Source organism: Hemitrygon akajei, chromosome 30, assembly GCF_048418815.1.
Source record: "Hemitrygon akajei chromosome 30, sHemAka1.3, whole genome shotgun sequence".
Lineage (NCBI taxonomy): Eukaryota > Metazoa > Chordata > Chondrichthyes > Myliobatiformes > Dasyatidae > Hemitrygon > Hemitrygon akajei.
The window spans coordinates 41,743,321-41,764,079 of record NC_133153.1 but is presented as its reverse complement, the minus strand read 5'-3'; the positions used below and the strand labels follow the sequence as shown (position 1 = coordinate 41,764,079).

The 20,759-nt window shown below is 50.4% G+C and overlaps 1 protein-coding gene, 1 long non-coding RNA gene and 1 other non-coding gene across 3 annotated transcripts in view; 2 read left to right on the top strand and 1 right to left on the bottom strand.

Moving 5' to 3' along the window:
• rasgrf1 (Ras protein specific guanine nucleotide releasing factor 1) overlaps positions 1-20,759 on the top strand; it is a 116,708-nt gene that overhangs the window by 30,238 nt on the left and 65,711 nt on the right. Inside the window, exon 2 of the mRNA XM_073032700.1 lies at positions 13,428-13,534. Within this exon, the coding sequence (XP_072888801.1) occupies positions 13,428-13,534 (107 nt within the window). The remainder of the gene's footprint in view (positions 1-13,427; positions 13,535-20,759) is intronic.
• Positions 2,351-2,461, top strand: LOC140718951 (U6 spliceosomal RNA). The gene has a single exon (XR_012096840.1). It is a non-coding gene; the product is annotated as a U6 spliceosomal RNA (small nuclear RNA).
• LOC140718776 (uncharacterized) lies at positions 14,092-20,035 on the bottom strand. Its single transcript, XR_012096787.1, has 4 exons — positions 19,931-20,035; positions 14,687-14,759; positions 14,461-14,604; positions 14,092-14,376 (listed from the first exon to the last, which is right to left on the bottom strand). It is a non-coding gene; the product is annotated as an uncharacterized lncRNA (long non-coding RNA).

Here is a 20,759-nt window from a genome sequence, read left to right as displayed (position 1 = left end):
TGAGAAGCTGGGAGGTGATAGGTGCAAGAGGTAAAGGGCTGAAGAAGAAGGGTTCTGTTAAGAGAGGAGAGCGGACCATGGGAGAACGGGAAGGAGGAGGGGTACCAGAGGGAGGTTATGGATAGGTGAGAAGAGTAAGAGGGGAGCCAGAATGGGGAATGGAAAAAGAGAGAAGGGGAGCGGGAGAAATTACCAGAAGTTGGAGAAATCAATGCTCATGCCATCAGGTTGGAGGCTACCCAGACGGAATATGACGTGTTGCTCCTCCACCCTGACAGTGTCTCTATCGTGGCAGTATAGGAGGCCATGGACGGACATGTCAGAATGGGAATTGGAGGGAGAATTGAAATAGGCGACCACCAAGAAATCCCTGCCTTCTGTGGCAGGTGGAGCAAAGGTGCTCGACGATGCAGTCCCCCAGTCGACATCAGGTCTCACGGTAGAGCAGGCCGCACCAAAAGCACCAGGTACAACCACAGCCGCCGTGCCCCGCCTCACTGGCAGGAGTGCTTACCTCAGAGGCTAACAGACAACACAGGATCTTCCGTGTCACATCAGTACCGAGGTGGGAACAATCTAACACACGCTGAACAAATATAGGAATAATTACGCCAGAATAATTTCATTTAAATCCATTTATAGTCTGCACGTGGAAAAGAACTTGAGATGGACTTCAGATCTTGAGAGAGGACCTAGCAGCTTTAGTTAGAGCATATCCATGGTGGAATTGTACCGGAATCATCTGATTTCTAAAGATAGCGTCTCCTGATATTATTCACTTATAAGGAGCCAAAAGAATACACTCTAGTACATAAAAGTACATTTAGGAAATCTTTAATTGGTTACCAGGGAAACAAATCCACAGTACTATAATTAACTAGAACATCTTGTAGCTGAAATAAATAAATTGTTTTTAATCAACTCACTCATTAATATTTCCTCAATGACAGTAAGTAGCACCCATAATTCAGTATTTGTTAGAAATGGTTGCAGTTCAGACACTTCCCTTTCCCTTCCTGACACAGTGGTGGCTGTTACTGAGCCATGAATTCAGGATGTTGTTCAAACCCCAACCCAGCACGGTTAGTGAGAGTCTCCGAGCACACGGTCTCCACACTGGGGCGTGCAGAGGGAGGGGCACACCCAGTAAAAGGGACTGAGAAAGTGTGTGGAGAAGACAAGTGAAGTTCTCTGAGACATCTCCCCCTTCCCCTCCCCCTCCCTTCTCCCTCTCCCCTCCCCTCCTCTACCCCCTCTCTCAATCCTTTACTCTCTCTCCCTCTCTCTCACTCTGCTCTCTCACTCTCGCTCTCTCACTCTCTTTCTCACTTTCTCTCACTCTGTCTCTCTCACTCCTCTCTCACTCTCTCTCACACTCTCTCTCACTCTCTCACTCACTCACTCTCTCTGTAACACACATACACAAACACTGCAGATGAACTTTTTCCTGTGCATTAGACCCTACACTGGCAACAAACAATTCCACGGGAGGTCACGTGTTTAAGGGACAATGATTCTTGTTGAACAAAGCTGCCGGATGGGGGTGGCGCCAGTGCGGCGGTTAACGTAGCCGGCGACCCGGGTTCACTTCCCGCTGCTGCCTGTAAGGTGTTTGTATGTTTTCCCTGTGACTGTGTGAGTTTCCTCCAGGTGCTCCAGTTTCCTCCCACTTTCCAAAGACGTACAGGTTGGTGGGTAATTGATCGCATAGGTGTAATTGCGCGGAGTGGGCTCGTTGGGCTGGGAGGGCCAGTTACCCATAATGCACCCACATTGGATACCTTTCTGTGAGGCAGGGTAGTTTACCAAGAAGGTGCAGCATTGGGAATAATCTGTGTCCCAATTTGTGCTCTGTTTCCTTGATGTGGACTGGAAAGATTAGAGGCAGTGATTTGCGTGTACAGGGTTGAAGGTTGCTTCTGTTATGGTTATTACTCTGTGAGCTTATTGAGCAAGACAGTGAATCTCTGGGTTGTATACGGTGACATATCTGAACTTTGATAATAAGTTCTTTTTTAACTTTGAGCTTATCCTTGTCATTGCTTAAGTGAAGGAGTTTGATGAGTACATTTCCTAGCACGGGTAGAATTGCAGGAAGTGGTTACATTAGAACAAGCCACAACCGTGGCCATCACTGTGTAGTAGTCAGTGTTAGAATGTGGGAAGCACAGCTTGCATGATAACAGCAATGTGTTGGGGGCCAGGTTACTGTATATGTTCTCAGTGATATTAGATGGGGCATAAATACTGGCTGGGACACCGAGGAGCTCCCCCCCGCCTCTTCATCAGACAGACAGATGCCATGGCACATCCTGCTTTCACGTAAATGGGCAGACGGAAACGTGCAGAGATGCCCCTCCATTTCGACAGCACATGTACTAAAGTTGGAGTGATACCGAGAAGATTAGCATGACTCCTACGCAAGGATGACACGCAGATTGGTGAAGGTTTTCGAATTTGGTTAGGGTTGGCACGGTAACATAGTGGTTAGCGGAACACTTTACAGCACCGATGACCCGAGTTTAATTCCTGTCACTCTCTGTGGGGAGTTTGTACGTTCTCCCCATGACCGCGTGGGTTTCCTCCGGGTGCTCCGGTTTCCTGTCCCGTTCCGAAGATGTCTGGGTTCGGAAGTTAATTGGTCACCTGGGTGTGATTGGGTAGCGAGGCCTCGTTGGGTCAGAAGGGCGAGTTACCCGCTGTATCTCTAAATCAATGCGTGCGGCTCTCCTTCAGTGTCACCCTGGGGATTAGCTGAGACTATTGTGGAACCAGAATCTCCAGACTCCTGTCTCCAACAGTCAGCACTAATCCAAGGCAGCACATTCTGAGCCTTGAAGAGCACCTTCGCTCAGTCCACTGCCCCCATTTCAATTTAACTTCCCATTTTCACTTGTCAGTCCATGGCCGCCTGTATTGCCACAGCGAGGCCAAGCTCCAGGTGCAGGAGGATCACCTCATATTCTGTCCGGGTATCTTCCAACCTGATGGTACAAACACCGATTTCTCCATATTCTGATAAATTCTCCCCCCTCCCACTTTGCTCTTTTTCCATTCCCCTTTCTGGTTCCCCTCTCACCCCCTCTCTCCTCACTTGCTCATCACCTCCCTCTGGTGCCCCTCTTCCTTCCCTTTCTCCCACAGTCCACTCTCGTCTCCAATCAAACTCCTCCTTCTACAGCCCTTTACTTCTTCTACCTCTCACTTCCAAGCTTCTTATTTCATCCATCCCTCCCCCATCACCCCTCTTCCTCCTCACTTGCTGTTGGTTAAGATTTCCAGCATCTGTAGAAACTCTCATTTCTGTAGGGCCACGTAAGAGTGAAGGGTTAGATTAATCTCAGAGTAAGTCAAAAGGTCGGCACATTGTAATTTTCTATGTTCTCCTCTCATCCACGTGGTTACATGATACAAAGATGATAGAGTTTTTAATTATCCACAACAATTAGTTTCTGTCAACAAGTCTACAACAGTCCCAGGAGAAAGAAGCTTTGGGAACCACAAACTCACAGATTTGGGCCTGCTGAATTTGTGGTAGAAAGGATTGGAGGGTCCCTCAGCACCGGGTACTGTCTCACCTGAGGGGTGGGGTTGAACAGCCCTCACTGTGTATGGCCATTACATCTCCCAGGCTGTTGTCTGTGCCGAGACAGTGCCCTCATTTTGAATCTTCTGCTCTAGTGGGCTGTACGGTCTGATTACTCCAGGGATACGTGACAGTGCTGCTTGGTGTACGGTGATGTCACCAACCCCTTGCTGGATAATTTTAAACTCTGTCTCCAGACTCAGTAAACAAGTCAATAAGTGCAGTGTCGTGTCAAATGCTCAAGCACTGCAGCGCTTAGCAAAAGCTGTGACCAAAATTCCTTCAAAAAACTGCTTAACTTTAGTTTGAAGATCAAGCTAAAACAAAGGGATTAGGTTTAATTGTCACATAGACATCGAAATGTGTCGTTCTGCGTCAATGGCCAACGTGGTCTGCAATTGTCGTTACGCTTCTGGTGCCAACATAACATGCCCACAACTTACTAACCCTAATTCATACATCTGGGGAGGAACCTATGGTCATGGGCACTGGGAGAAGGTGCAAACTCCTTACAGTCGGCGATGGGAACTGAACCCTGATCACCGGCACCGTGAAGCCTTACACTAGCTGCTACACTAACCTAGCACACTGGCAACATTAAAATGTTCATAATGTTGTCAGATTCCACGTGAATCTCTTCCTAAATCCATACATTCTTTGCGCAAATTATGCAATCAAAAAATATTTTGAGAAAGAGATCTGTCTGAAGCACATTGGACTTCCAAGCATGAGGAGTTTCTGCAAGTGAATACTGCTGTACATGCTGACGGATGCACTGAAATTCAGTGAAACCCCAGCAGAGGGTCCTCTCGCCACTGCACATGCAGTGGAAGGAACACCTCTCAAAGTCAAAGTCAATAGGGCGCTGTAACGTAGCAGTTAGCATAACACTTTAAAGCACCAGCGATGGGGTTTGACTCCCACCGCTGTCTGTAAGGAGTCTGTACCACATGGGTTTCCTCCCACTTTCCGGGGACATCGGGTCTGGGTCAGTGAGTCGTGGGCATGCTATGTTGGCACTGAAAGCTTAGCAACCCTAGAGCTCCCCAGTACAATCCTCACTGATTTGACATAAATGACACTCTTCACTGGCTGTACACGTGACAAATAAAACTAACCTTTAATCTTTGAAGTCAAACTCAAGTTAATTGTCATATGCACAAGTACACGTGTGCAGAGGTGCGAAGTAAACCCGCAGCAGCATTGCAGGCACAAAGCATCAGATTAGAAGCATTCGCGAGAAAAGCATGAATTGAGGTTGAGGGAACTCGGGCTTTTCTCTGTAGAGTGAAGGAGGATGAAAGGTGACTTGATAGAGGAGTACAAGATGATGAGGCATAGATCAAGTGGGCAGCCAGACTCTCCCAGAGTGGAAATAGCCAAAATGAGGGGCATTATTTAAATGTGTTTGGAGGAAAGTATAGGGTTTGCCAGAGGTAGGTTTTTTAAACTCAGAGAGTTGTGAGTGTGTGGAACGCCCTGCCTTGAAATACAAGGTGACAGGTGACAGATGAAACCAGATGAGGGGGAAGGTGGGTGGGTAAGGGGGAGATGAAACTGGGAGATGATGGTTGAAAGAGGTAAAGGGCTAAAGAAGAAGGAATCTGATAAGAGAGGGGAATGGGCCATGGAAGAAAGGGCAGGAGGGGAGGTGATGGACAGGTGAGGAGAAGGGAGGGGGTGAGAGAGGAGCCAGAATGGGGAATGGAAAAAGAGAGAAGGGGAAAGAGGAGAAATTACTGGCAGTTAGAGAAATTGATGTTCATGCAATCAGGTTGGAAGCTACCCTGATGGAATATGAGGTGTTGCTCCTCCACTCTGAGAGTGGCCTCATTGTGGCAGTTCAGCAGGCCGTGAACTGACAGGACACACCCCCCCGGTGACTGCTCCTGTGACTCCTCCCACAGACCCCCTGCTGACTCCTCCCGTGGCTCCTCCCACAGACCCCCTGCTGACAGCTCCTGTGGCTCCTCCCACAGACCCCTGCTGACTGCTCCTGTGGCTCCTCCCACAGACCCCTGCTGACTCCTCCCACAGACCCCCTGCTAACTGCTCCTGTGGCTCCTCCCACAGACCCCCTGCTGACTCCTCCCACAGACCCCCTGCTAACTGCTCCTGTGGCTCCTCCCACAGACCCTGCTGACAGCTCCTGTGGCTCCTTCCACAGACCCCTGCTGACTGCTCCTGTGGCTCCTCCCACAGACCCCCTGCTGACTGCTCCTGTGGCTCCTCCCACAGACCCCCTGCTGACTGCTCCTGTGGCTCCTCCCACAGACCCCCTGCTGACAGCTCCTGTGGCTCCTCCCACAGACCCCTGCTGACTGCTCCTGTGGCTCCTCCCACAGACCCCTGCTGACTCCTCCCACAGACCCCCTGCTAACTGCTCCTGTGGCTCCTCCCACAGACCCCTGCTGACTCCTCCCACAGACCCCCTGCTGACTGCTCCTGTGGCTCCTCCCACAGACCCCCGCTGACTGCTCCTGCAGCTCCTCCCACAGACCCCCTGCTGACTGCTTCTGTGACTCCTCCCACAGACCCCCTGCTGACTCCTCCCACAGACCCCCTGCTGACTGCTCCTGTGGCTCCTCCCACAGACCCCTGCTGACTGCTCCTGTGGCTCCTCCCACAGACCCCTGCTGACTGCTCCTGTGGCTCCTCCCACAGACCCCTGCTGACTGCTCCTGTGGCTCCTCCCACAGACCCCCTGCTGACTGCTCCTGTGGCTCCTCCCACAGACCCACTGCTGACTGCTCCTGTGGCTCCTCCCACAGACCCCTGCTGACTGCTCCTGTGGCTCCTCCCACAGACCCCCCGCTGACAGCTCCTGTGGCTCCTCCCACAGACCCTGCTGACTCCTCCTGTGGCTCCTCCCACAGACCCCTGCTGACTGCTCCCGTGGCTCCTCCCACAGACCCTGCTGACAGCTCCTGTGGCTCCTTCCACAGACCCCTGCTGACTGCTCCTGTGGCTCCTCCCACAGACCCCCTGCTGACTGCTCCTGTGGCTCCTCCCACAGACCCCTGCTGACTGCTCCTGTGGCTCCTCCCACAGACCCCTGCTGACTGCTCCTGTGGCTCCTCCCACAGACCCCTGTTGACTGCTCCTGTGGCTCCTCCCACAGACCCCCTGCTGACTGCTCCTGTGGCTCCTCCCACAGACCCCTGTTGACTGCTCCTGTGGCTCCTCCCACAGACCCCTGCTGACTCCTCCTGTGGCTCCTCCCACAGACCCCCTGCTGACTGCTCCTGTGGCTCCTCCCACAGACCCCTGCTGACTGCTCCTGTGGCTCCTCCCACAGACCCCCTGCTGACTGCTCCTGTGGCTCCTCCCACAGACCCCTGCTGACTGCTCCTGTGGCTCCTCCCACAGACCCCTGCTGACTGATCCTGTGGCTCCTCCCACAGACCCCTGCTGACTGCTCCTGTGGCTCCTCCCACTGACCCCCTGCTGACTGATCCTGTGGCTCCTCCCACAGACCCCCTGCTGACTGCTCCTGTGGCCCCTCCCACTGACCCCCTGCTGACTGATCCTGTGGCTCCTCCCACAGACCCCCTGCTGACTGCTCCTGTGGCCCCTCCCACTGACCCCCTGCTGACTGATCCTGTGGCTCCTCCCACAGACCCCCTGCTGACTGCTCCTGTGGCCCCTCCCACTGACCCCCTGCTGACTGATCCTGTGGCTCCTCCCACAGACCCCCTGCTGACTGCTCCTGTGGCCCCTCCCACAGACCCCTGCTGACTGATCCTGTGGCTCCTCCCACAGACCCCTGCTGACTGCTCCTGTGGCTCCTCCCACAGACCCCTGCTGACTGATCCTGTGGCTCCTCCCACAGACCCCTGCTGACTGCTCCTGTGGCTCCTCCCACTGACCCCCTGCTGACTGCTCCTGTGGCTCCTCCCACAGACCCCTGCTGACAGCTCCTGTGGCTCCTCCCACAGACCCCTGCTGACTGCTCCTGTGGCTCCTCCCACAGACCCCTGCTGACAGCTCCTGTGGCTCCTCCCACAGACCCCCTGCTGACAGCTCCTGTGGCTCCTCCCACAGACCCCCTGCTGACAGCTCCTGTGGCTCCTCCCACAGACCCCCTGCTGACTGCTCCTGTGGCTCCTCCCACAGACCCCTGCTGACAGCTCCTGTGGCTCCTCCCACAGACCCCCTGCTGACTGCTCCTGTGGCTCCTCCCACAGACCCCTGCTGACTGATCCTGTGGCTCCTCCCACAGACCCCTGCTGACAGCTCCTGTGGCTCCTCCCACAGACCCCTGCTGACAGCTCCTGTGGCTCCTCCCACAGACCCCTGCTGACTGCTCCTGTGGCTCCTCCCACAGACCCCTGTATAAAGGCGATTGAAGGCACTGCTCCTCCCTCAGTCTCCAGGATGCTGTGTGGTGGTCTCTTGCTGCTGACAGTGCTTTCTTCCAGCTAATAAAAGCCTATCTCTTGCCTCACGTCTCCGAGAGATACTGATGGTGCATCACAGGGCGGAATGGAAAATGGGAAGTAGAACTTAAATGGGTGGCCACCAGGAAACTCTGCTTGTTGTGGATGGAACGAAGGTGCTCACCAAAGCTGACACAGGAAACAGGAAATTAAATCCTATTCTATGGCTAAAGCCCTCACAACCATTGAGCACATCTACATGAAACACTGTCACAGGAAAGTGGTATGAACACCCACCATGCAGGACATGCTCCCTTCTCACTGCTGCCATCAGGAAGAAGGCACAGGAGCCTCAGGACCCACTCCACCAGGGTCAGGAACAGTTATTACCCTCAATCATCAGGCTCTTCAGCCAGAGAGGATAACTTCACTCAACTTGTCTCACCCCATCACTGAACTGTTCCCACTGAACCCAGTTCACTTTCAAGGTCTCTTCATCTCATGTACTCAGTATTTATTGCTTAGTGTGCTGTTATTATTGTTTCTTTTTTTTTTGTATTTACACAGTTTATTGTCTTCTGTACACTGGTTGAATGCCCTAGTTTGGTGGTCTTTCATTGATTCAGTTATAGTTATTATTCTATAGATTTGCTGAGAATGCCCACAAGAAAATGAATCTCTGGATTGCACTTGGCAACATTTACTTTGAACTTTGTGCTGTTGAACTCCTACCACCATTAGAAAGTTCCCATGAACAGCAAAGAGGTAAATGGCTGATTAAACGTGGCAGTGACAGGTAAGAAATGGTTTACTGGAGAACACGTCTCCCTTTGATTGTCATTGATCAGAGCACCAACATCTCCTGCGTCTTGCTGACAGTCAGAGGTCCACCGTTGAATGTAGCTTCTGAAGCCCATGCTGCAATGAACAGAAGGTACATGAAGATGGTGATGGGGTGAGGAGCTGGGGCGTGTGGATAGGACAGGAGGAAAAGGGATGTAACAGCTGCGCATTTTTTGAAAGGTGAGTTAAGGTTGGAATATGCACAAAATGCAGGAGGAACTCAGTAGGTCAGGCAGCGTCCATGGAGAGGAATAAACAGTTGATGTTTCAGGCCAAGATCGTCCTGATGAAGGGTCTCGGCCTGAAACGTTGACTGTTTATTCCTCTCCATAGATGCTGCCTGATCTGCTGAGTCCCTCCAGCATTGTGTGTGTGCATTGCTCTGAATTTCCAACATCTGCAGAATCTCTTATTAAAGGTTGAAAGTTGCCCCCCAAAAGGAGGAACACCTTTGATGGGCCAAATGGCCTTCCTGGCTATATGAATGATTAAACCATTAGACACAGGAGCAGAATTAGGCCATTTGGTCCATCTAGTTCATATAACAGTTGTAATACGTGGACTTTGATGTCTGCACGTGACCCTCCTGGTAATCCAAAGTTCAAAGTAAGTTTATTATCAAAGTACATATATGTCACCATGTACAACCCTGAGGTTCATTTTCTTGTGGGCGTTCACAGTAGAATGAAGAAACACATTAGAATCAATGAAAAACTGGACAAAAAGACTGACACACAACCAATGTGCAGAAGTAGACAAACTGACCATTGGTAAATAAACAAACAGATAATTAAATGAACCTCAGAAGATGTGTTGTGGAGTGTTTGAAAGTGGAACTATAGGTTGTGGGATCAGTTCAGAGCTGCGTTGAGTGAAGTCATCCACACTCCATCATTAACTGCCCCTTCAATCATTCATGAATTGCACCTTTTCCATTCCTTTAGAACACAGAGTGTGCAGCTTTGTGGACTAAACATCGCACCTTCTGAGCAGAAGATGCTATTGTCAGTTTCTGTACAGGAGTTCTTTCAGCCTTTTCATTTTGCAGTGTGAATCTGAGCCACACAATATCGATGGGTTTCATCACACTCTCGCTCATATCTTGCAGCCTCTGTGCTTTTGCCCACATTTCTGAACGCTGCTGATTATTTCTCTACACTTTTGCTAACTTCCTTGTAAAAAAAATTGTATTGATAGGCTTTCTTTAAATAAACAAATAGATTTTTACAATGGACCACGTTCAAAGTGAGCAAAAGCTCTCTCAAGCTGTGTGCTTTCTTGCGATTGGCATTTGAAGAGCTTGTACTTGGTGAGAATTATTCTTATCAGAGGTCTTATGGCAGGGTTGCGTCCAGCTGTTAGTTATCTGCTTGGTATCTCCTGTAGCACCACCTGAGCTCTCCACACTCTCCCTGCCAGCCTTCCCTTCAGCTGTCTGTAGTCCCCGAGCTCCCACGTTCTTTCACTTTAGAATGTAAACAGAGGCATAGCAAGATCCTGTGAACAGCAATGAGGAAAATCTGGCAGCAATTGATGAAGGAAACGGATTGAAGTCTTCCTTCGTTCATATCCGAGCAGTGCAGCAACAACTCTTGGGTCTTCCTGATAGGTTATTGATTGTGTGTGAACTGTGTTCAGCCACACGCTCACGAGGGCCGGGTGAACTGATCCTGCTACTGGGGCAGCACAACAGCATAGAGGTTTCCATAACGCTTTACAGCACCAGCAACTCATGTTCCATACCCACCACTGACTGCAAAAGGAGTCTGAGCAATCTGCGTGTGACTACATGGGTTTCCTCTGGCTCTCGTTTCCTCCCACAGAACACTGCCTCTCTATCAATGCAGCGTACTGCCCCTCCCACAGTGTGACCCTCCCTCAGTACTGCCCCTCCCACAGTGTGACCCTCCCTCAGTACTGCCTCTCCCACAGTGTGACCCTCCCTCAGTACTGCCCCTCCCACAGTGTGACCCTCCCTCAGCAACAACCCCTCTCTCAGTACTGTCCCTCCCACAGTGTGACCCTCCCACAGTACTGCCCCTCCCTCAGGACTGCCTCTCCCACAGTGTGACCCTCCCTCAGTACTGCCCCTCCCTCAGAACTGCCTCTCCCACAGTGTGACCCTCCCTCAGTACTGCCCCTCCCACAGTGTGACCCTCCCTCAGCAACAACCCCTCTCTCAGTACTGTCCCTCCCACAGTGTGACCCTCCCTCAGTACTGCCCCTCCCTCAGTACTGTCCCTCCCACAGTGTGACCCTCCCTCAGTACTGCCCCTCCCTCAGTACTGTCCCTCCCACAGTGTGACCCTCCCTCAGCAACAACCCCTCTCTCAGTACTGTCCCTCCCTCAGGACTGCCTCTCCCACAGTATGACCCTCCCTCAGTACTGCCCCTCCCACAGTGTGACCCTCCCTCAGCAACAACCCCTTTCTCAGTACTGTCCCTCCCACAGTATGACCCTCCCTCAGTACTGTCCCTCCCACAGTGTTACCCTCCCTCAGCAACAACCCCTCTCTCAGTACTGTCCCTCCCACAGTGTGACCCTCCCTCAGGACTGCCTCTCCCACAGTATGACCCTCCCTCAGTACTGTCCCTCCCACAGTGACCCTCCCTCAGTACCACCCCTCCCACAGCGTGACCATCCCTCAGTGCCACCCCTCACACAGTGTGACCATCCCTCAGTACCACCCCTCGTACAGTGTGACCATCCCTCAGTACCAACCCTCATATAGTGTGACCATCCCTCCTTACCACCCCTCCCACAGTGTGACCGTCCCTCAGTACCACCCCTCCCACAGTGTGACCGTCCCTCAGTACCAACCCTCCCACAGTGTGACCCTCCCTCAGTACCAACCCTCATATAGTGTGACCATCCCTCAGTACCACCCCTCACACAGTGTGACCGTCCCTCAGTACCAACCCTCGTACAGTGTGACCATCCCTCAGTACCACCCCTCCCACAGTGTGACCCTCCCTCAGTACCACCCCTCACACAGTGTGACCGTCCCTCAGTACCACCCCTCCCACAGTGTGACCATCCCTCAGTACCACCCCTCCCACAGTGTGACCCTCCCTCAGTACCACCCCTCACACAGTGTGACCGTCCCTCAGTACCAACCCTCCCACCATGCGGTTCCGGTATCAATCACTCTAAAGAACTTCAATTAGCCGGTGGAGCTGCACTGGAGAGGAAATGCATCAACGACGAACACAACCCGAATGGGTGCTGGGGACAGTGTGCAATTCTCACCACACTTCCAGCACCAACAATGTATGCCTATCACTCACTAACCCTAAACTGTAGGTCTGTGGGCTGTGGGAGGGGCTGGAGCGACCCACGCGGTCACGGGGAGAACATACAAACTCCTTACAGACTGCGGCAGGAATTGAACCCGGATCGCTTGGGCTGTAATACCGTTACACTAACTGCTACGCCACCACGCCACCAATCTTTGCGATTATTATCGTGATGATTGCAGATGTAGTTAATGTTTAACCTCTTTAACACTGAAAAACTGTTTGGATTTTTAAAATTTTAATAAGCAACTAAGTCTGTTTACTAATTGTAGAAATATGGTAAGCTGTTAAATTGGTTTATTATTGTCACATGCACTGAGGTAAGTGAAAAACTTGCTGTGCTTTACAGATCAACTGTTTGCACGGCATTGAGGTAGAACAAGGTAAAACAATGAAGTGTTAGAGCTACAGAGGAAGTGCGGTGCAGGTAGACAGTGAGGTGCAAGGTCATAATAAGGGAAATTCAATAGTTGTACGAGAAGCTGTCCTCGAGCCTGATGGTACATGCACTCAGGCTTCCGTATGAGGAGGAATTTCCTCAGCCAGAGGGTGGTGAACCATTGCCGTAGATGGCTTTGGAGGACAAGGCAGAGGTTAAGAGGTTGTTGATTAGTCAGGGTGTGAAGGGGTAAGGGGAGAAGGCAGGTAAATAGCACTGAGAGGGAAATAGATCAGCCATGATGAAATGGTGGAACAGAATCGATGGGCCGAATGGCCTAATTCTGTCCTATCCCTTATGGTCTTCTGCCCAGTGAGAGAGGAGGAAAGTGAGGATATCCGGGGTGGATGGGTCTATGATTATGCCGGCTGCTTTATTGAGACAGTGAGAAGTGTAGACAGAAGCCATAGAGAGGAGCCTAGTTTCTGCTGAGCCGTGTCCACAACTCTGCAGTATTAGTGGCTATTTACTATACCATGCTGTGATGCATTCAGATACGATGCTTTCTGCGCTGTGTCAATAAAAGATGGGAAGAGTTGACAGGGACATGCTGAAGGTCTTTGGCCTCCCGAGGCATTGGTGAGTTTTCTTGGCCCTGACAGCTACATGGTTGGACCAGGACAGACTATTCATGATGTTCACTCCAAGCAACTGGAGCTCTTGACCTCAGCATCAGGCAATAGGCAGGGAGGAGGGGCTATTATGGTGGAGCCAGGATTCTCCTAGTCCAGGATGAAGGTCTTGCTGCCTCTCCGAACGGCTACAGGAGGGTGGGATTTGGTGATAATGGTGGTATTGGAACTGGGACGTGATGTTATGGAACTTTCTCGGGTGTCTGTTTGTTGGGGCTGCTCTGAGAGACTCTGTTATTTGTTTCCTGTAGTATTACTTCACCATTAACTTTGGCCATGATGCCCAGAAAGCCCTGGAGCTGAGAACAGAGGACATGAAGGATTGTGATGACTGGGTGACAGCGATTGGCCATGCAAGGTAGGCTCACCTGGTTAGTCTCCCACCTCTCTCTCCCTCACCTCCCTCTCCCTCAAACTCACTACCCCAGTCAGTTCCCCACCTCCCTCTCCCTCAGCCCCTCCACCCTGGTCAGTCCCCCACCTCTCTCTCCCTCACCTCCCTCTCCCTCAAACTCACTACCCCAGTCAGTTTCCCACCTTCCTCTCCCTCAGCCCCTCCACCCTGCTCAGTCCCTCACCTCCCTCTCCCTCAACCCCTCCACCCTGGTCAGTTCCCCACCTCTCTCTCCCTCAGCCCCTCCACCCTGGTCAGTTCCCCACCTCTCTCTCCCTCAGCCCCTCCACCCTGCTCAGTCCCTCACCTCCCTCTCCCTCAACCCCTCCACCCTGGTCAGTTCCCCACCTCTCTCTCCCTCAGCCCCTCCACCCTGGTCAGTCCCCCACCTTCCTCTCCCTCAGCCCCTCCACCCTGGTCAGTCCCTCACCTCCCTCTCCCTCAAACTCACTACCCCGTTCAGTTCCCCACCTTCCTCAGCCCCTCCACCCTGCTCAGTCCCTCACCTCCCTCTCCCCCAACCCCACTACCCTGCCTTTCTCTTAACCTGGGTATCCAGCTCACTCCAATTCCCATCTGATGATGCTGTGAAATTTGCAGCAGCAACACAGAGCAATACCTTAAAAATGACTATAAATCACAGTGAGAAATGCACAAAAAAAACTGGTGCAAAAAGAGAGCAAAGTGAGGTAGTGATCATGGGTTCATGGACTGTTTGGAAATCTGCCGGCAGGGAGGAAGAATCTACTCCTAAAACATTGAGTGTGTGTCTTCAGGCTCCTGTACCTCCTCACTAATGACAGTACCTGTAAAGAGAAAAGAGAGGATCAGGGCTCTTCAGGATGGACGCTGCCTTTTGAAGATGTCCTCGACTGTTGGAAGGCTCGTACCCATGATGGAGCTGCCTGAGTCTTCAGTTCTGTGCCATGGCCCCTCCATACCAGATGGCAATGCCACCAGTCGGAATGCTCCGTAGAAATTTGCTAGAGTCTTTGGTGTCATACCAGTCTCCTGAAATGCAGCCTCGAGCTTGCCTGTAATTGTAATCACATCAATACGTTGGGCTCAGAATAGACCTTCAGAGATGTTGACACCCAGGAACTTGAAGCTGCTCACCCTTTCCACTGCTGATCTCTTGATGATGATTGGCGTGTGTTCTCCTGCTTCCCCTTCCTGAATCAACTGTGGTCTAGGAGTAACAGGTGACAGAAAACAGGATTGTTGCACCGACAAAGGAACAGTGAGTTTACATTTTCAGTTCCCCTACGCAGCACACCCGGGCTTCCACACCTGGTGTGGCCACATCAATGGAGATTGATCATTGTGATTGATCAACACTCCATTATCGTCAACCCACAGCCTGCTCTTCAGTCTCGATGAGGACACTCTCAGGCTGGAGGAGAAACACCTCATATTCCATCTAGGTAGCCTCCAACCTGATGGCATAAACATCGATTTCACCAGCCTCAGGTAATTTTCCCCTTCCCCTTCCCTCTCCTTCAATTCCCTACTCTGGCCTCTTACCTCTTCTCCTCACCTGCCTATCACATCCTCAGGGTGTCCCTCCTCCTTCCCTTTCTCCCAAGGTCTACTCTCCTCTTCTACCAGATTCCATCTTTTCCAGTCCTTGGCCTTTTCCACTTATCACTTCCCAGCTTCTTACACCATGCCCCATTCTCCATTCACTCGGCTTCACCTAAGCTTCTAACTTGTCTTCCTTCCCCTCCTCACACCTTCTTATTCTGGTTTCCAGTCCTGATAAAGGGTCTTGGCCCAAAATATCGACTGTTTATTTCTTTCCATAGATGCTGCCTGACCTACTGAGTTCTTGCAGCGTTTTGTGTGCGTTGTTCCATTGTTGTTGCACTATGTCACTCATCATCATAATCGTTATGTGCCGTGTCGTATGACATCATCATTATCTGCTGCATCGTATGACATCAGCATTATGTGCTGTGTCATATGAAGTAGGTGATCACGGTCTTTCCATGACCATGATTGTTCTTGGCAAATTTTTCTACAGAAGTGGTTTGCCATTGTCTCCCTCTGGGCAGTGTCTTTACAAGACTGGTGACCCCAGCCATTATCAATACTCTTAAGGATTGTCTGCCTGCCGTCAGTGGTCACATTACCAGGGCTTGTGATATGCTCCGGCTGCTTGTACGACCGTCCACCACCTGCTCCCATGGTGTCAAGTGACCCTGATCGGGGGCTAAGTAGGTGCTACACCTTCTCAAGGGTGACCTGCAGGCTAGCAGAGGGAAGGCGCATCTTACACCTCTTTTGAGAGAGATGAATCTCCACCCCACCACTAACAGCACGTCACTAGCGGCAGAGATTAGCAAACAATACAGCTCAGAGGGAGGTTATAAACACAAGAGATTCTGCAGATGCTGGAGGGCCAGAGGAACACACACTAAATGCTGGAGGGACTCAGCAGGTCAGGCAGCGTCTGTGGAGAGGAATAAACAGTTGACATTTCAGGCTTCATCAGCATTTTATCAAGGGAGGACGTGGAATCCGTCATATCTGTACAGACTCTCTAAAGAACCAGCAAGGAATCCCTGCAAATCATCACATGTCCAGTACAGCTTTGATTTTATACAGTTACTTCACTTTGTTGGCTCTTTTCAAAACGGCATCCTATTACAGTCTAGACAGTGGTTGAGATTGATCAGTTGGATAACAGAGCTGTAGTGTACAATTGTTTACCTGTGTATTGCACTATATGCATTTTAATTACATGTTATTAACATATTTATGATAATATTTTGTTCTACGTGCTGTGTGTGATATACGTATTGTGGGTGCACCGTGGTCCAGAACACAGCATTTCGTTTGGTTGTATACGTGTAGACGACAGTAAACCTGACCTTGAATTTGCATTTAATTACATAACTGCCCAGACAGAAAAGCAAAGCGAGTCAGTGGAACACACAAAACTCCGGAGGTTCTCAGCAGATCCTTCAACAGGATTGCTAAGGAAAGGGGGAGGAGGATCACAAGCTGGCAGGTGACAGGTGAGACCAGGTGAGGGGGTAGGTGGGTGGGGATGAAGTGAAACGCTGGGAGCTGATACAGGTGGAAGAGGTAAAGGGATGAAGAAGAAGGAATCTGGTAGGAGAGGAGAATGGACCATGGGGGTAAGGGAAGGAGGAGAGACACCAGATGAATCAATGTTTTTGCCCTCTTACCCCTTCTCTTCACCTCACCTGCCCATCACCTCCTTCTGGTTCTCTTCCTTTTTCCCTCTCTCCCATGGTCATCCTTCCTCTCCTATTAGATTCCTTCTTCAGCCCCTTAACTCTTCCACCCGTCACCTCCCAGCTTCTCTCCCCCACCCACCCACCTACCCGCTCACCTGTCACCTCCCAGCTTCTCTCCCCCACCCACCCACCTACCCGCTCACCTGTCACCTCCCAGCTTCTCTCCCCCACCCACCCACCTACCCGCTCACCTGTCACCTCCCAGCTTCTCTCCCCCACCCACCCACCTACCCGCTCACCTGTCACCGACCAGTTTGTACTCCCTCCACTCCTCCCACCTTCTTACCCTGGCTTCTGCCCCCTTCCTTTCCAGTCCTGATGAAGGGTCTCAGACCGAAGTGTCAACTGTTTCCATAGATGCTGCCTGACCTGCTGAGTTCCTCCAGCATTGTGTGTGTTGCTCAGGATTTCCAGCGTCTGCAGAATCTCTTGTGTTTATGATTCGGAGAAAGGAGGCCATTCGGCCCATTCAACCCAACCCAGTCCTTTGAAAGAGATGGCCAGCCAGCTCACAGCTGGTGAAGGAGAATAGGATGTACTTTGGCTTTTCCTTGAGGTAGCTTTAGACCAGCACTAATCTTCCAAGGCAGAGTACGAACAGCCAGGCACGAGTGTCTGAAGCAACACATTACCTTATTACAACACTGCCATCCTCGCCCTCACATCTAATTTACACGTACTGATGGCCACATTCTGAGATCCTCTCAGGCCAGCAGTGAAATTCGCACAAGTATTAATTGTGCTAATTATAAACCTCATACAGACAGTGGCTGCACTTCGAAGGCCCATACGGTGCAGTTGTCGTGCCACCTGTCAGACAGTGTTTCTGCTGTTTCTCCAGAGAGCCTGTATTATTATCCCTTTCCCACCCACCCCACTTCTCCCAAGGGCTCTGCTGTGAGTCACGAGACTTCCCCGCAGAGCTGGGGGATCAGAGTCACTGGCATATGCCGTGTAATTTGTTGACCAGCCGTCCTGGAACTTGGAGCAATGCAGAAACAGGAGCTCTCGTTTCCTCCCATAAACTCAGCCTGACCCATTGAGATTGCCCAGCGTTTCGTCGGTTACTTGGTTCTGAGCCTATGTGTCCATTTTGAAAGGACTCGAATAGAAAAGAACCTTTTGCTGAACCTTTAGAGGTCATTAGTCAGGTCACACTGGGAGTACCGTAGACACTTTGGGCTCCTTGTCTGAGAAAGGATGTGCTGACATTGGAGAGGGATACAGGGAGATGGCAGGAGATTGGGGCTGGGAGGGAAAATGGATCAGCCATGATGGAATGGTGGAACAGACTCGATGGGCAAAATGGCCTAATTCTGCTCCTAAATCTTATGGTCTTATGGTCTAAATTGATGCTGATGCCAAACACCTCACATCCCACCTGGGTAGCCCTCAACCTGATGGCATGAACATTGATTTCTCCAACTTCTGGTAATTTCTCCCTCTCCCCCTTCTCTCTTTTTGCATTCCCCATTCTAGTTACGTTCTTATCCCTTTTGTTCTCCTCACCTGTCAATTACTTCACTCTGGTGCCCGTCCTCCTTCCCTTTCTTCCATGGTCCACTCTCCTCTCCTGTCGGGTTCCTCCTTCAGCCCTTTCCTCCTTCAGCCCTTTCCTCCTCCACCTATCAGCTCCCAGCTTCTTACTTCATTCATCCCCCCTCCACTGCCCCTTTCACTCACCTTCCCCCTCGCCTGGTCTTATCTATCACCTGCCAGCTTGTACTCTTTCCTCACACCCCCCCACCCAATCTTCATATTTTGGGTACTTCCCCCTTCCTTTCCAGTCCTGATTAATGGTCTCGGTTTGAAATGTCCACTGAATATTCCCCTCCCTCTATCTTGCCTGATTTGCCAAGTTCCTTCAGCACTTCTTGTGTCCTATGTTAATAATGATGAAGGAGTTTGACTGATAGCCAGGGTACAACTTATCTCTTAAGGTCAGTCGGCACCTTCTGGAATGTTCTTTATTTGCTTGAGTAGCCAATTATTGCTAGGTAAGACAAACAATGTCCAGAAAGGCTTTTAGTAGCCATGGTAACCAAAGGCCATAAAGGACAAGCCCGTAAAGTGGGCCTTCTATGGTTTCAATAAGCAAGTCAAGAGCCTTGCTGACTAACCCACTCACATCCTGACAGGGTTGGAGTGCCCACTGTTGTGACATTTTGTTCCTTCACTGTTTACAGAGAACCATTATCAACTGTTCAAGCAAGGACTGAAAAGATTTCACTGAATAACTTGGGGCAAAAGGTTTCAACCGTTTATTTTACAGTGTTGAATCCTAAGCACAAAAAAAGACTTTTATCGTTAGATTTATTTTTGGAGCGAAAGAGAGTGTGAGGTGTCTTGATAGAGGAGCGTAAAATAATAAGAGGCATGGACCCAGCGGTCAGTGGTCAGCCAGAGACTTTTCACAGGGCGCAAGTGGATAAAACCAAGGAGCGTAATTTTAGAGTGATTGGAGGAAAGTACAGGAAGGGATGTCAAAGGTAAAGTTTTTACACAGAGAGTGGTGGTTGTATGGATCCCACCAGAAGCAGAGATGTTAGGGACAGTTGGGAGATGCTTAGGTACATGAATGGTAGAAAAATGGAAGGCTACATAGGAGGGAAGAGTTAGATTGACCTTAGAGAAGGTTAAAAGGTCAGCACAACATTGTGGGCCGAAGGGCCTGTACTGTGCTCCACTATTCTATGTTTTAGGATTGGCTAACATGTTGTCCTTTCTAAGAACTGCAGTTCTTGTCTCCCAGTAGCCGTCCCACTAAGCCCACAAATGAGGTCAGGACTGCACTGGCCCACACAGGGATCAAGTGGCCAGTGGTGGGGGGAGGGGAGAGAATAGGCATGAAATAGAGGACAGAAATTGAGTTCTCAGTTAATTGTGGTGTTGAAGGGGATTACTCAAGATATACAGTACAGGGACTGAAAGCCAGTATAAGTATTCTAAAAGTTTTTGGTTAACTGGAAGCCAGAGGAACTAGAATAGGAGAATAAATAGAATCTTTCACTGACTGAGATCATCAGATGAAACAAAACTAAATAGAAGAAAGAGGGAAAATTAATGACGTTTTACAAATTTTCGGATTGCTCACCCAAATATTGTTGTGTCTGGTCGAGGAAGAAAGTTGGTGACCTGCTGGTATGTGGAGCAAATGTGAAATGGGCTTTCCAGAGGCCTGATGAAGCTCTGAGGCTCACAGCTTACTGTTTGTGTTTGGCAGAGTTCACGTCTCGTGTGGGATTGCTGCCTGAGTTAATCAGTGGGCAGAGAGCTAATTACTGAACTTGCACTGGGACTGACTAGCTCAATAGCAAATCATTTAAAGAAGGTTTTATTTTAGTTTATTTCACAATACACTCCCTCTTGGCCCAAAGAGCCTATGCCACCCACTACACCCACAGAGTTATAGAAGAGTACAGCACAGAAACAGGCCCATCTAATCCATATTGAATCATTTAAACTGCCTACTCTCATCGACCTGCACAAGGGGCCGTAGCCCTCCATACCTGTACCACCCATGCACCTATCCAAAGTTCTCTTAAATTTAGACCAAGGAGCGTAATTTTAGGGTGATTGGAGGAAAGTACAGGAAATTGAATTCACATGCTCTACTCGTGCTGGCAGTCCGCTCCACACTCTCAGCTCTCTCAGTGAAGAAGTTTCCCCTCATGTTCCTCTTAAATTTTTCACTTTTCACCCTTCACCCATGACCTCTGGTTGTAGTCTCACCCAAACTCAGTGGAAAAAACCTGCTGGCATTACCCTATCTATACCCCTCATAATTTAGTATATCTCTATCAAATCTCCTCTCAATCTTCTACTTTCCAAAGAATAATGTCCTAACCTATTCAATCTTTCCTTATAACTCAGGTCCTCCAGACTCGGCAACAACCTCGTAAAGTTTCTCTGTACTCTTTCAA